The sequence below is a fragment of the Globicephala melas genome, chromosome 7, assembly GCF_963455315.2.
Source record: "Globicephala melas chromosome 7, mGloMel1.2, whole genome shotgun sequence".
In the NCBI taxonomy this organism is placed as follows: Eukaryota; Metazoa; Chordata; class Mammalia; order Artiodactyla; family Delphinidae; genus Globicephala; species Globicephala melas.
Window position 1 is genome coordinate 69,134,440 of NC_083320.1, and position 13,206 is coordinate 69,147,645.

Genomic DNA, 13,206 nt, shown 5'->3' on the forward strand with positions numbered 1-13,206 from the left:
CAGGGGTCATCCAGCCAATTAGCAGCAGAGCTGAGACTTGAATGCTTTTCTTCTGAAGTGAACTGGTCCTCCCTTCTGTCATTCTCCACTGCTAGAATAAAAGGATGGTGAAATACCAGGGAAGTTTTCTGAGTACTGGCAATATGTCAGCCTCTATTTAATTTAATTTTCATAACAATTCCACCACAGGTTAATATTTTCCTGACTTTATTAATGTGGAAATCGAGATGATTAAGAGCCTTGTCCAAGGTCACACAATAAGCAAGTAGCTGGAGCAGTTGTTTTCAGAGCTCACTTTCTCTCCTCTGGAGCATGCTATCTCCACTAAATTTAATTTTCCTTCTCTTCCCCAGAATCTTTTTTGCTGACTTCCTTCTTAGATTATTTCCTCTTTCTTGTATAAGTAGAAGGAAAAGAATAGTTCTAGAAAAGTGAATTGGAAATGACTTTGTGGAAGAAAGATAAGAGCTGTGGTTCTCAAATTTTAAAAAGAACTAAATGTCATATTGGAAGCTTCATAAAAGGGCAAACTTCCGCTTCCCTGGTGGCTCAGTGGTTAAGAATCCGCCTGCCAATGCAGGGGACACGGGTTCGAGTCCTGGTCCGGGAAAAGCCCACATGCCACGGAGCAACTAAGCCATGCTCCACAACTACTGAGCCTGTGCTGTAGAGCCCGCAAGCCACAACTGCTGAAGCCCGCGCGCCTAGAGACCGTGCTCTGCAAAAAGAGAAGCCACCGCAATGAGAAGCCTGCGCACCGCAACGAAGAGCAGCCCCTGCTCGCGGCAACTAGAGAAAGCCCACGCGCAGCAACAAAGACCTAATGCAGCCAAAAATAAATAAATAAATTAATTAATTAAAAAAAGAAAAAAAGAAGCACAAGCTTTAAGACTCAGTCCCCAGAGATGGTCGGTCCCTAGATTAAGTAGTTCTTGGGTGGGGCTCAGGAGTCTGTATTTTCCAAATCTCTGAATTGATTTTGTGGCAAGTAGACAAGAGACTTCACTTTGGGGTTGGAGGTGGGTGGGTAGGCGGGAACCACTAACTGAAAATTTCTCTTTCTACCCTGTGTTATGCTCTTTCACTTACCAAACTTGGTTATTGATTCACTTTGTTTCCTTGGAATTCATGGATTCCATTTAACCCCTCCTCCCCTCCACATTCACTCTTAGAAGCCCTCAACATTTCTACTAAATAATAATACAAAGATGTGTTCTTCCTACACGGTTCTCTCCAGCCAGGAGAATCAGCCAGCCCTTATTTTTCACATAAGTGGAGTTCATCTCAGGTAAAAAAAAAAAAAAAAAAAAGAATAATGCATACCTTGCAGAAAGATAACCACTGATCACATTATCAGGTAATTAAATTATGAGGAGTATATGCACATTCTTTGATGTTTGGCCTTGAAACTCTTCCTGCCAACTCTATTTGCCACACTGTACACTCCTGGGCTTCCATTGTACAAATTCTCCTAGGATATTACCTTCAAGATGGCCTGGTTATTCCTTTCCCCAGTATAGGAGCTATTCTGAATGAGTAGTGATGTGTAGCCTTGAGGTGTCAACTCAGCCACCTTCAGCAGGCACTACAACATACAGAGAGTCAGCTCTTTCTTTCTCTACATGCAACAAAACCTTTATTAACACTTTGAACAGGTTCAGCTATTACCGAAGCTGGTAATTTCTAAGTGTAAATTGGGGTAGAACAAAGAGTAATGCCATCATTTGGGCATTGTGAATGAAAGACTGAAGAATTGACAGCCACCCCTCCAACAGAGGAGCAGGTGCAAGGGCAATGTTTTCTGGAAGTTGTAGTCAGATAGAGTGGGGCTATCTTCCATCTGCTTGCCTGTAGAGAGGAGCTCTGCTGGCCAGTGGGGATGCCTTCTTTATTCTGGATTTTAGCTTTCACTTATATCCTCCCTGAAATCACTGGGTTCCTCCTCCAGGGTGATGGTCCTGCAGGTCAGGGTCTTCACGGAGATTTGCACTTTGACCTGTTAGCAAACGTGAAAATACTGTGAGTCAAAAATCAGGTGGAGTCACCTCAGTGCCAACGCACTCACTGGACAGCCTCTCTGAAAGAGTTTTCACTGATTTGGTGTTTTTGTTTTTGTTTTGTTTTTTAATTGAAGTATAATTGATTTACAGTGTTTCAGGTGTACAACACAGTGCTTCAATTTTTATATATATATATATTATATATACTCTTTTTCAGATTCTTTTCCACTATAGGTTATTACAAGATATTGAACATAGTTCCCTGTTCTATACAGTAGGTCCTTATTATTTATCTATTTTATATATAGTAGTGTGTATCTGTTAATCCCAAATTCCCAATTTATGCCTCCCCCGCCTTTCCCCTTTGGTAATCATAAGTTTGTTTCTTTTTCTTTTTTTTTTTCTTTTTGACTGCACCATGCAGCTTGTGGGATCTCAGTTCCCCGACCAGGGATTGAACCTCGGCCATGGCAGTGAAAGGCCAGAATCCTAACCACTAGGTCACTAGGGAACTCCCATAAGTTTGTTTTCTATGTCTGTGAGTCTATTTCTATTTTGTAAATAAGTTCATTTGTATCATTTTTAAAGATTCCTCATATAAGTGATATCATATAATAGTTGTCTTTCTCTGTCTGACTTACTTCACTTAGTAGGATAATCTCCAGGTCCATCCATGTTGCTGCAAGTGGCATTATTTAATTCTCTTTTATGGCTGAGTAATATTCCATTGTGTATATATACCGAATCTTTTTTATCCATTCCTCTGCTGATTGACATTTAGGTTGCTTCCATGTCTTGGCTATTGTAAATAATGCTGCTATGAACACTGGGGTGCATGTGTCTTTTCAAATTAGGGTTTTCATCTTTTCCAGATATACACCCAGGAGTGGGATTGCTGAATCATATGGTTACTGAATTTTTATTTTTTAAGGAACCTGCTATTTTGTTCTTTCTCAGCCACCAAAGCTAGGCCAGCAGTCCATCCTTTCACCGCCATCCTTTCCCTTAGGCAATGTCTTGCCTCTTCACCTTTGGTTTTCTGCTTCCTCCAATTCCTTAGGCAGGTTGCCTCTGGCCTGATTCCCAAAAAATAACTCTACAGAACAATTCATAAGGGTCCTATGAACTGTTATACAAAATTTAAAGTACTCTGCTTGGTGTTCATAGCCCTTTATAGCTTGACCCTGTTTTACAATCTCAAAATTTATTTCTTATTCAGCCTTAGTTTCAGTTTATCTCTTCACTGACCCATGGTTTACAAGATTAAAATTCCTCCTAAACCCCTCTTTTGAGGGGTCAGTTGCTTCTTCCATTTTGCTGTCACTTTCTATGTGTTTCCATGGGAGAATGATCACATTGTGTTGTGATAATTTGTTTTGTTTTGTTGATTCTTGGTCCATGTGCTCAGCTAGAATGAGTTCCTGACAGTTGTGAACCATAATTTAAACATCTTTGTGTCCCAGACACAATGTCTACACCTAATAGACATTCAATAAATACTTATTGACACGTGAATGAATGGAATGATGGATAGGTTGTTACACCTAATTAACTGATAACGCAAACACCTCTGTTAATGCTCGACACATAGTAGGCCTTTGAGCAGTACTCCTTTTGTTTGACAATGCTCTTTCTCTCTTTTTAACTTTGGCATTTTTAAAGGTACCATTAGTTGAACAGCTCTTCCGCAAAGAGTTCGAACCATTTTTGAAGAAATGGTATCATGTTACTAGATTAAGTGGTGATACCCAATTGAAAATAACATTTCCAAAAGTTGTCAAGTCTCATGATGTTATTATCAGTACAGCTCAAATCCTTGAAAACTCCCTTTTAAACTCAGAAGAAGGCGAAGATGATGGTGTACAGTTGTCAGGTTGGTTGAAATGTTTATTTTTGTAAAAAGAATTAGTAATACTAAAGGTAGTAACAGAGGCTGTATTAGTTACATAATTTTTAAAATGTTGATTAATTTTGATTTATTATTTTTTGTCAATTTTTAATTGATGTATACTTGATTTACAATGTATTAATTTCTGCTGTACAGCAAAATGATTCATTTCTACATATAATACATTCATTTTTATATTCTTTTCCATGATCGTTTATCGTAGGTTATTGAATATAGTTCTCTGTGCTGTACAGTAGGATCTTGTTGTTTATCCATTCTAGGTATAAAAGCTTACATCTGCTAACCCTAACCTCCCACTTGATAATTTTGATTTAGATTATCTTCCATTGCTTAAGTTTTCATTCAAACCCTTCTTCCTTAGGGAAGCAAACAAAAAGTTGGGTAAGTTTTTAATTAGATCACTTTATTCTGCATAAGAATATAATTATTAAATCAAACACTTACTGGACTTTTCATTCACTCCGTATTTTTAATTACCGACAAGTTCTTTTTACATATTAGTGGATCCTGTAAGATATGCCTTCTTCTCCATAGAATAAATACAATCCTTTCTATTTTGTGGGGGATGGGAAGAAAAGGTAGGAGAGAGGTAAGGAAAGAAGTATATATAATCATAATAATTAAATGCAATGTTAAAACAAGGTAAAATTATTCCTTTTTAAATCATGTTTTTCATTTGATAGAATGAAAATAAAATTCACCAACTTAAAATTAAATATTTTTTAAAGAACAAAAATGTAATCCTGAGAGTTTTGAGGAATAAGCCAGGGTTTGAAGTCCATCCCGTAACACTTTTTAGATCTATAAATTTTCTAAAACTCATCTATTAAGTGGGGATAGTGTCTAACAGGGATAGTTTCATGATTAATATACACAAACATCTGTATATACAGGTGGCTAGGATAGTTACATTTCCCCTTAAAAGGTGAAAGGTGCTTGGCTGCTCAGTTTCCTAGCTTAAAGGTACTTTTACACTGTACCTTGCCAAGATGGACAAATGAACCATTTGAATTTTCTTTTAAGACTTTTCTCTCATCATTATTGATGAATGCCATCACACCAACAAAGAAGAAGTCTATAATAACATCATGAGGCGTTATTTGAACCAGAAGTTGAAAAACAACAGACTTGAGAAAGAAGACAAACCAGTGATTCCCTTACCTCAGATACTGGGACTGACAGCATCACCAGGTGTTGGAGGGGCCAGAAAGCAAGCCAAAGCTGAAGAACACATTTTAAAAGTAAGTAAATCATTAACTTTATGCATAACCAAGAAAACCAAAGTTAAAGGAAATGCCAGTGCTTCTTGGGTAAGATCAAGTCCAAGTGCCATGGCGCGCATGAAAGATGGTATTCCATGATCATCACTTAAGTGAAATCTATACACTTCAAAGTAAATACACTCAATCTTCTACAAAACAGTAAGTACCTTAATAAACAACTATGACACAGAACAATATCAAAAAAATTGTGGAAAGCAAACGTAATTAGTGAAAAATTGGGACAAATGAAATACCTTCTTTTAAATATCTACCCCTATTGTTAAACTTAATGATCTACTTGATATAGAAATATGCATAAACTATGAAAGTTTCTAATTTTTATACACATTCCCTGAGTTTCTAAATTGTATATTTTCTTCTGTGCCTTTTTTTGTTCTGTGTGATACTCGGATTCTGGGCAGTTCAAATTAAATAGGAAAATGGAGATATGAGAACCTTTAATTAAAGGTGTATTTCTTGTCAACTGCCCCCAAATGGTAACAACACATAAAGTACTATTGTTGATCTCAAGCATTGAATGAATTCAGAGTAACTCACAAAGTATGTTGGCACCAAGGCATTGCATTTGTATGTTAAGTCCCTTTAAGTTGAGGTCAGTAAAAATCGTAGAGTAGACAAGAGCACAATTATTGGTTCCAACATATAATTTATTACTAGCATTAAGGACTAACTCCAATCCACATCCAGGCACATGGGCTCTGGCTGCTCCTGTCTTTGCACTGCCCGCTTTTATATGTAGAAGAAAGTGGTAATATGATCCATGGATGTCAAGATGACCCTTAAAATGCCTCATGTAATATGGTTAGCTCATAACCATTCTCTTCCCATCTCTGCAATTTTCTGTACTCTCTCCTTGTCAATTTTTCCAGCTGGAAAATGGAATGTAAGGAATGAAAATAAATACTTTTTTTTTCTGGAATTTTTCACCAACTTGATTTAGAAGTTCTTTTTTTAATCTATCAGAATAAATGTTTTTGGTTAGTCAGATCCACAGTAAAGCAATACTAAAATGCTATGTTTAGCAAATCATGCTACTTACTTCTTACATGAGAAAGAATTCTACATTGAATCAATTGAAAGGGAAAAGTATTTGAATATTGAAAAATGTCTCTTTTTCAGATATGTGCCAATCTTGATGCATTTACCATTAAAACCGTGAAAGAAAATACGGATCAACTTAAAGACCAAATAAAGGAGCCATGTAAAAAGTTCGTAATCGCAGATGACACCAAAGAAGTATGTGCTTAAATTTTTATATTCATTTGATGGTTCACAACTGAACGATGCAAAGATTATTTATACTGACCCTGTGAAGAATGTTATTTTAAATTTTTAGCAAAAAAGTTACAGTGTTATTCCTTTTTTATTGATATTGGGCAACAAAGCACTGCTGTGAAGTCTCTCTTCAATTCTTCGTTCAGCTTTCTAGTTTATATGAAGAGTAGCTCAGTGGTTGGTTGACTGCATATGAGCCACGATGGGGTAGGGGTGGCGGAGGGGATGAGGAGGGTTGTAAGGCTAAACTAGAGAGATCACCATAGTTTCTTTTATTCTTTTTACTTTCTTGATGAATTCCAGAATTGATTTCCTGACATTGAAGAGAGGTAACAGATTACAGTTGGCAATGATAATGGGAATCCTACCTACCTGACACATTTACTTTCTTATGAAAATACTTACAGTAAAGCAGTGAAATATTTAATTTAATGGTATTTTTGTGATGAACACCTTCACTGATTATAAAAACCAACTGAGAGTCAGTTTGAACATTATAACCAGTACATTATGTCAGTACTTTCTTTTGTAAAATATAAAAAGCATCATAAATTTTAGCTGTGTGTACTTGATAATAAGTGTAATCTTTGCAAATCTACCTCATAAGGATGTTGAATTATGCATAACAGATAACATTGTGTTTGAAATGTAGGAATTGAACTAACGTTAGCAACCAATTGCCATAGGTCATTCTTTTTTGGAAATTCTGAAAAACAGCACTATCTATTCCAGCTGAAGTAGCACATTTGAATGTACTTTATTTTTCTTCACTTTTTGTTACTTATTCAGTTTTATGTGATAAGTTTAAATGCATGTTTCTAATCGTAATCATTAAAAAAAATCCACATCTGTGGTCATCCATTTACAATGCTTGGTGTCAGTTTATTTATCTCTTGTAAAAATAAAATACAGTGTGCGTGTGTGAAAAAAAAAAGTGATGTAAAAAAAAACTAATATAGCGTCATATGTCAATTATATCTCAATAAAAGAGCAAAGTAATAGTTATTAATCTGTTCTCCTATATAATTTATCTCTTGTATATTATTTTTTCATTTTGAGAATGTTATAAATGTTTGATTCTTGTATGTAGGACATACCTGAGTTTTAAATCTCACAACATTTTACCTTTTAATTGGTATGTTTATCTCATTTATATGTATGTGATAATGAATATATTTGACCTTCAGTCTAAAAAAAAATCCACAACATCCTCCGAGTATATTTTATTTTATTTATTTATTTTTTAATTAATTAATTTATTTATTTATTTTGGCTGTGCCAGCTCCCAGTGGCGGCACGCAGACTTCTTGTTTGCGGCATGCGGACTTCCTAGTTGCAGCATGCGGACTCTTAGTTGCGGCATGCATGAGGGATGCATGTGGGATCTAGTTCCCCGAACAGGGATCAGACCCGGGGCCCCTGCATTGGGAGTGCAGAGTCTTACCTACTGAACCACCAGGGAAGTCCCCTCAGGGTATATTTTAAAAGAATTTGCCATCTTACCTTTTAACTTAATTAACTTTGGTTATACTTTTTATTGAAGCATAACACACGTACAGAAAAGTTCAAACTCGTAAGTGTACAGATTGCTGTATTTTCATAAGCTGAACACACCTGTATAACCAAAATCCAGATCAAGGGACTTCCCTGGTGGTCCAGTAGTTAAGACTCTGCCCTTCCAATACAGGGGGGCTCCGGTTCGATTCCTGGAGAACTAAGATCCCACATGCTGCGCAGTGCGGCCAAAAAAAGAAAAATCCAGATCAAGAGACAGAACACTGCCACAACCCTCAAAACTTCGCATTCTCCCCTCCAGTCACCCACCCGCCGTGGGATAACTACTATCCTGACTTCTAACACCAAAGATGGCTTTTGACTGCTTTTGCACTTTATATAAATGAAATCCTATAGTATGTACTCTTCTGTGTCTGGCTTTTTTCAAAACTCTACCTTTTAACTTTTTATTTTGGTAGAAATAATACTGAAATCAGTTCTTCAAAAAGGAATGCTTTCTAAATTAAATTACAAGCTTTCTAAATAATTGGTGCATTACTTTAATAGATATTTTTAAAATTACTATTAGCATTCAAAGTGTATATCATTCATTAATTTTATTTTTGTAAACTTTTAAATTGGAAATTCCAGCAGGGATACCTGGTATTGGTGTGGTGTGGCTCGAGGCTGGAAGTAGAAGAGAAGCTGATAAAAAAATCAGTGTACAAAGAGGTGATCAGAGTGACTTGTTACTTTGTCTAGACAAAGATTCTGAATCAAATTTGTTATAACATGGAGATTATTTTAACAAAGATAATGTTATTCATTCAGCAATATAAACATGTAAGAATAAGTGTATAATTTGTTTTTAGGATCCATTTAAAGATAAACTTCTAGAAATAATGACAAAGATTCAAAGTTTTTGCCAAATTAGTCCAATGTCAGATTTTGGAACTCAACCCTATGAACAATGGCTCATTCAAATGGAAAAACAAGGTAATTTGGGTTTTGACATAACACAATTTATCCCATGCTTATGCCATGATTCCAGATCACATATTCCCAAGCAAACCGAAAGTAAGTGTAATAGGCAATGGAATTTCTGTGTTCTGAGTAGGACAGGGATAAACACGTTCTAATTCCTTATCTAAGGAAAGAGGCACCAATTCATTTTCTCTTTATCTCCAGAGTCTTTCACTTATTGTATATTTAAAATATTAAGATAAATATTAGTATCTCTGTTTCCAAATGCAAACGCAAACAATATGTTTTTCATGCCATTCCTCTGAGTCAGCATGAGTCAAGTATGTTTTCTTGCTGATGCAGAATACAAGTAGCAAGTCTAGGAGTCAAAAAACTTGCCCCCTTTTAGTGCTCATGGCACGTTTTGAGCCTTAATTTGCTCATTTCAAAAACATGGTGAAGCCTATTTTCGAGTCAGTATCATAAACATATTCAAGTCCACAGCACAGTTGAGGGGGTGTTCTATCATTATTTCACTCCACATAACATATTTTTCATAGCTGCAAGAGAAGGAAATCGCAAAGATCGTGTTTGTGCAGAACATCTGAGGAAGTACAATGAGGCCCTACAAATTAATGATACAATCCGAATGATTGATGCATATAATCACCTTGAAACTTTCTACAATGATGAGAAAGAAAAGAAGTTTGCAGTCCTAGGAGATGACAGTGATGAGAGTGATGATGATGGTGATGATGATGGAGATGCAGGTGATGAAAAGAAACCTTTGAAGCTGGATGAGACAGATGGATTTCTCATGACTTTATTTTGGGGTAAGAATCAGTGTAACATTTTTGCATGGTCTTATGCATTTACCTGTTTAGCATGAACCCACTGCTTCTCAAGAGCTCTCCAAAAGTCCCTCTTAAAATAATCTTTCATTGTGAAAGAAGAAATTCTCTTCATATTGGGGCTATTTCTGATTGATGGGATTAAGTAGCCATGAGCTGTATGATCATAATTAATCATTTGGTCATCTGGTTTTATTGTCAAGATGACTGCAATAAATTTATATTAAAGACTAGCCTAATTATTAGATATGGCACAAGACTAACTGTAGTTGAACATCTTAGTACTTCATTATATAAAATCTTCCAGTTATTCACATATTTTACTAATTTAAACTAATTATTTCTTGCAAATCAAAACTGTAATGAGGTATCACCTCACGCAGTCAGAATGGCCATCATTAAAAAGTCTACAAATAGTAAATGCTGGAGAGGGTGTGGAGAAAAGAGAGTCCTCCTACACTGCTGGTGGAAATGTAAATTGGTGCAGCCACTATGGAGAACAATATGGAAGCTCCTCAAAAATTTAAAAATAGAGTTACTATATGATCCAGCAATCCCACTCCTGGGCATATATCCAGAGAAAACTCTAATTCTGAAAGATGCAAACACTGCAATCATAGCAGCACTATTTATAATAGCCAAGACATGGAAGAAACCTAAAAGTCCATCAATAGATGAATGGATACAAAAGATGTGGTATAGATAGATAGATAGATAGATATAGATATATATAGATAATGGAATACTACTCAGCCATAAAAAAGAATGAAAAAAATGCCATTTGCAGCAACATGGATGGACCTAGAGATTATCATACTAAGTGAAGTAAGTCAGACAGAAAGACAAATAATTATATGATACCACTTATATGTGGAATCTCAAATATGCTACAAAGGAACTTATTTATAAAACAGAAACAGACTCACAGACATAGAAAACAAACTTATGGTTACCAAAGGGGAAAGGTAGTGGGAGAGGGATAAATTGGGAGTTTGGGATGAGCAGATACAAACTACTATTTATAAAATAGATGAGTGACAAGGTCCTACAGTGTATCACAGGGAACTATATTCAATATCTTGTAATATCATATTCAATATCTTGTAATAAACCATAATGGAAAAGAATCTGAAAAAGAATATATATAATACTTATGTATATATAACTGAATCACTTTACCGTACACCCGAAACTAACACAACATTGTAAATCAAGTATACTTCAATAAAAAAGAAAATAAATAAACTAATTATTTCTTAAAGAAAATAAGAAAATGTTGAAAAAGCTGGCTGTAAACCCAGAACATGAAAATGAAAAGCTGACCAAATTGAGAAACACCATAATGGAACAATATACAAGGGCCGAGGAATCAGCACGAGGAATAATTTTCACAAAAACACGACAAAGTGCATACGCCCTTTCCCAGTGGATTACTGAAAATGAAAAATTTGCAGAAGTAGGAGTCAAAGCCCACCATCTGATTGGAGCTGGACACAGCAGTGAGTTCAAGCCCATGACACAGGTGAAAACATCCTTTTGGATTTTTTTTCCTTATGCCGTTATTTCCCTTCCCAGTTTAGTTGTAGTCTTTTGTTCATCAATCTTCCCACCAACCCACCAATACTTTAATGGAATGAAACACTTGTTCTTGAAAGAAGATTGTTTAATAGCAATCAATCTGTGGTATTTGACAGGCTAACCGTTGTTCTAGGAATCATTTTTTCCACAGTCTTGGAGGAACTTTCTAGATTGAGTTTCCTTTGCAAAAAATGATTGACATTTAAACTTAGTAACAAAATGGGAAAACAATTGCAATATAATGTCAAGTGGAAAAATCAAATTCCCACAAAAATGTGTGCATTATAATTAGAATTATGTAAAATATGTTTGCATAGAATGAGATCTTTAAGGGAATTTGGAAAAATTAAGACATTTGATGTGTTAGAGATTTGGGACTATGAGAGATTTTCTTTTCCTTTTTAAGATTTGTTTTGTTTTGTTTTCAATTCATTATACTACTTTTGTGCACAGTATTAAAAAAACACTTGGGAGAGAAAAAAAGACAGTCATAGAGATTATAAGCATGGGTGAAACCAGGATAGCTTGTTAGAGTAAAATGTTCTGAAGTCATATTGGTCCTCAGTCTTGCTGGACAAGGGGACACTTCAGTTCTGTTATGCTCATCATCATTTGGTCCACTGGAGCAAATTAAATCTGTTTTAATGTTTGCTGAAAAATAGTCATTCTTGAAATTGTTTACCATAACTCTCAGTATACTCTCTACATGTACTCATGTTAAAGTTGCCTCTAAAGTTTATGCCAGAGAATGCACTGTTTTCTTTCAAAAAACAAACTCCTTGTTGGGTAAGGAGTTTACATCCTTTTTTATGATGAGAGCTGGTTTACTTAATATGTTTCCCTTTTTGCCCTAGCTTCCAGGAAACTCACAGGTAAAATTGAAGTTCATTTTCTCAGCCTATGTGTTAATCCTTGCAAGTAATATACCTATACGCTTTCATTTTTGGTCCTGTTTTTAAGTTTTTATTCTATTAGCTTTAGTGTTAAGACTTTAATTTTATGTGGCCTCAGCTCCTCTTTGAAAAGAGATGGGGTACAAATGGAAGGTATGCATTCAAAGCTAGTTTTTGCTCCTTATCCATTTCAGACTTGGTGGCTGCATGCCAAAATTTAGAACATGCCCCCTTCCTCACTCCCCACATCCTCACCTGTAAACTGAGCTGGACTCATTGGAAGAGGAGTTAAGCATCTATGTGATATGATTTGAGGGTCTGACACTGTGTCTGAAATTTTCCTTTTTAAAGTTACTCCTGTGAATGAAGGCAAAAACATCTGCTAAAATCCAAAAACATGTAAGTTTTTATCAGTGGATATGAGTGCAAGAAGGAGAAATTATCAGAGAAGACTGGAGAGCGATCTTTCTGCAGGATTCTCCAGCAGTTAGGAGTCAAATAAAGACACCTGACATGCTGCCTCTGAAAAGAAAGGGATGGGAATAGGAGAACATACGTTTGTCTGACAGGTGTATTTTTGTTTAATGTTTGGGGGCAAAAGATAGGGTGAATGTGCACCAAAGGCCACTGGACCAACAGCTTTGATAAGAATGGTTATGAAAATAAAACTCTACTGGCCACGTCGAGCTAGAATTATGCTCAATCATTCCTCCTATGCAAGGGCCAGAGTGCATATTTGATTTCTTTACCTACATTAACTTTCAAAATTCAGATTTTTCCACAAATATAGCTGTTTTAATTATGTTTTTAATAACATCTTTCATTTTTATTTATATCCTTTTGAACAGATAATATATTTACCTCTTTCAAAATTAATAAGGTACAATATTTACCTCTTTCAAAATTAATAAGGTACAGGATGTACCACTGTCCTCCAGTCTCTCCCAGCTCCCCTCACTG

The 13,206-nt window shown here is 35.7% G+C and overlaps 1 protein-coding gene across 2 annotated transcripts in view; it reads left to right on the forward strand.

Moving 5' to 3' along the window:
* The window catches only part of IFIH1 (interferon induced with helicase C domain 1), a 56,215-nt gene that overhangs the window by 36,531 nt on the left and 6,478 nt on the right, over positions 1 to 13,206 (forward strand). The window contains exons 7-13 of one of the 2 annotated variants that reach the window (XM_060301490.2): positions 3,663 to 3,873; positions 4,933 to 5,150; positions 6,312 to 6,428; positions 8,834 to 8,957; positions 9,485 to 9,757; positions 11,038 to 11,297; positions 12,208 to 12,225. In XM_060301490.2, coding sequence (XP_060157473.1) covers positions 3,663 to 3,873; positions 4,933 to 5,150; positions 6,312 to 6,428; positions 8,834 to 8,957; positions 9,485 to 9,757; positions 11,038 to 11,297; positions 12,208 to 12,225 — 1,221 coding nt within the window. The remainder of the gene's footprint in view (positions 1 to 3,662; positions 3,874 to 4,932; positions 5,151 to 6,311; positions 6,429 to 8,833; positions 8,958 to 9,484; positions 9,758 to 11,037; positions 11,298 to 12,207; positions 12,226 to 13,206) is intronic. The other variant, XM_060301492.2, reaches the window with a different exon arrangement.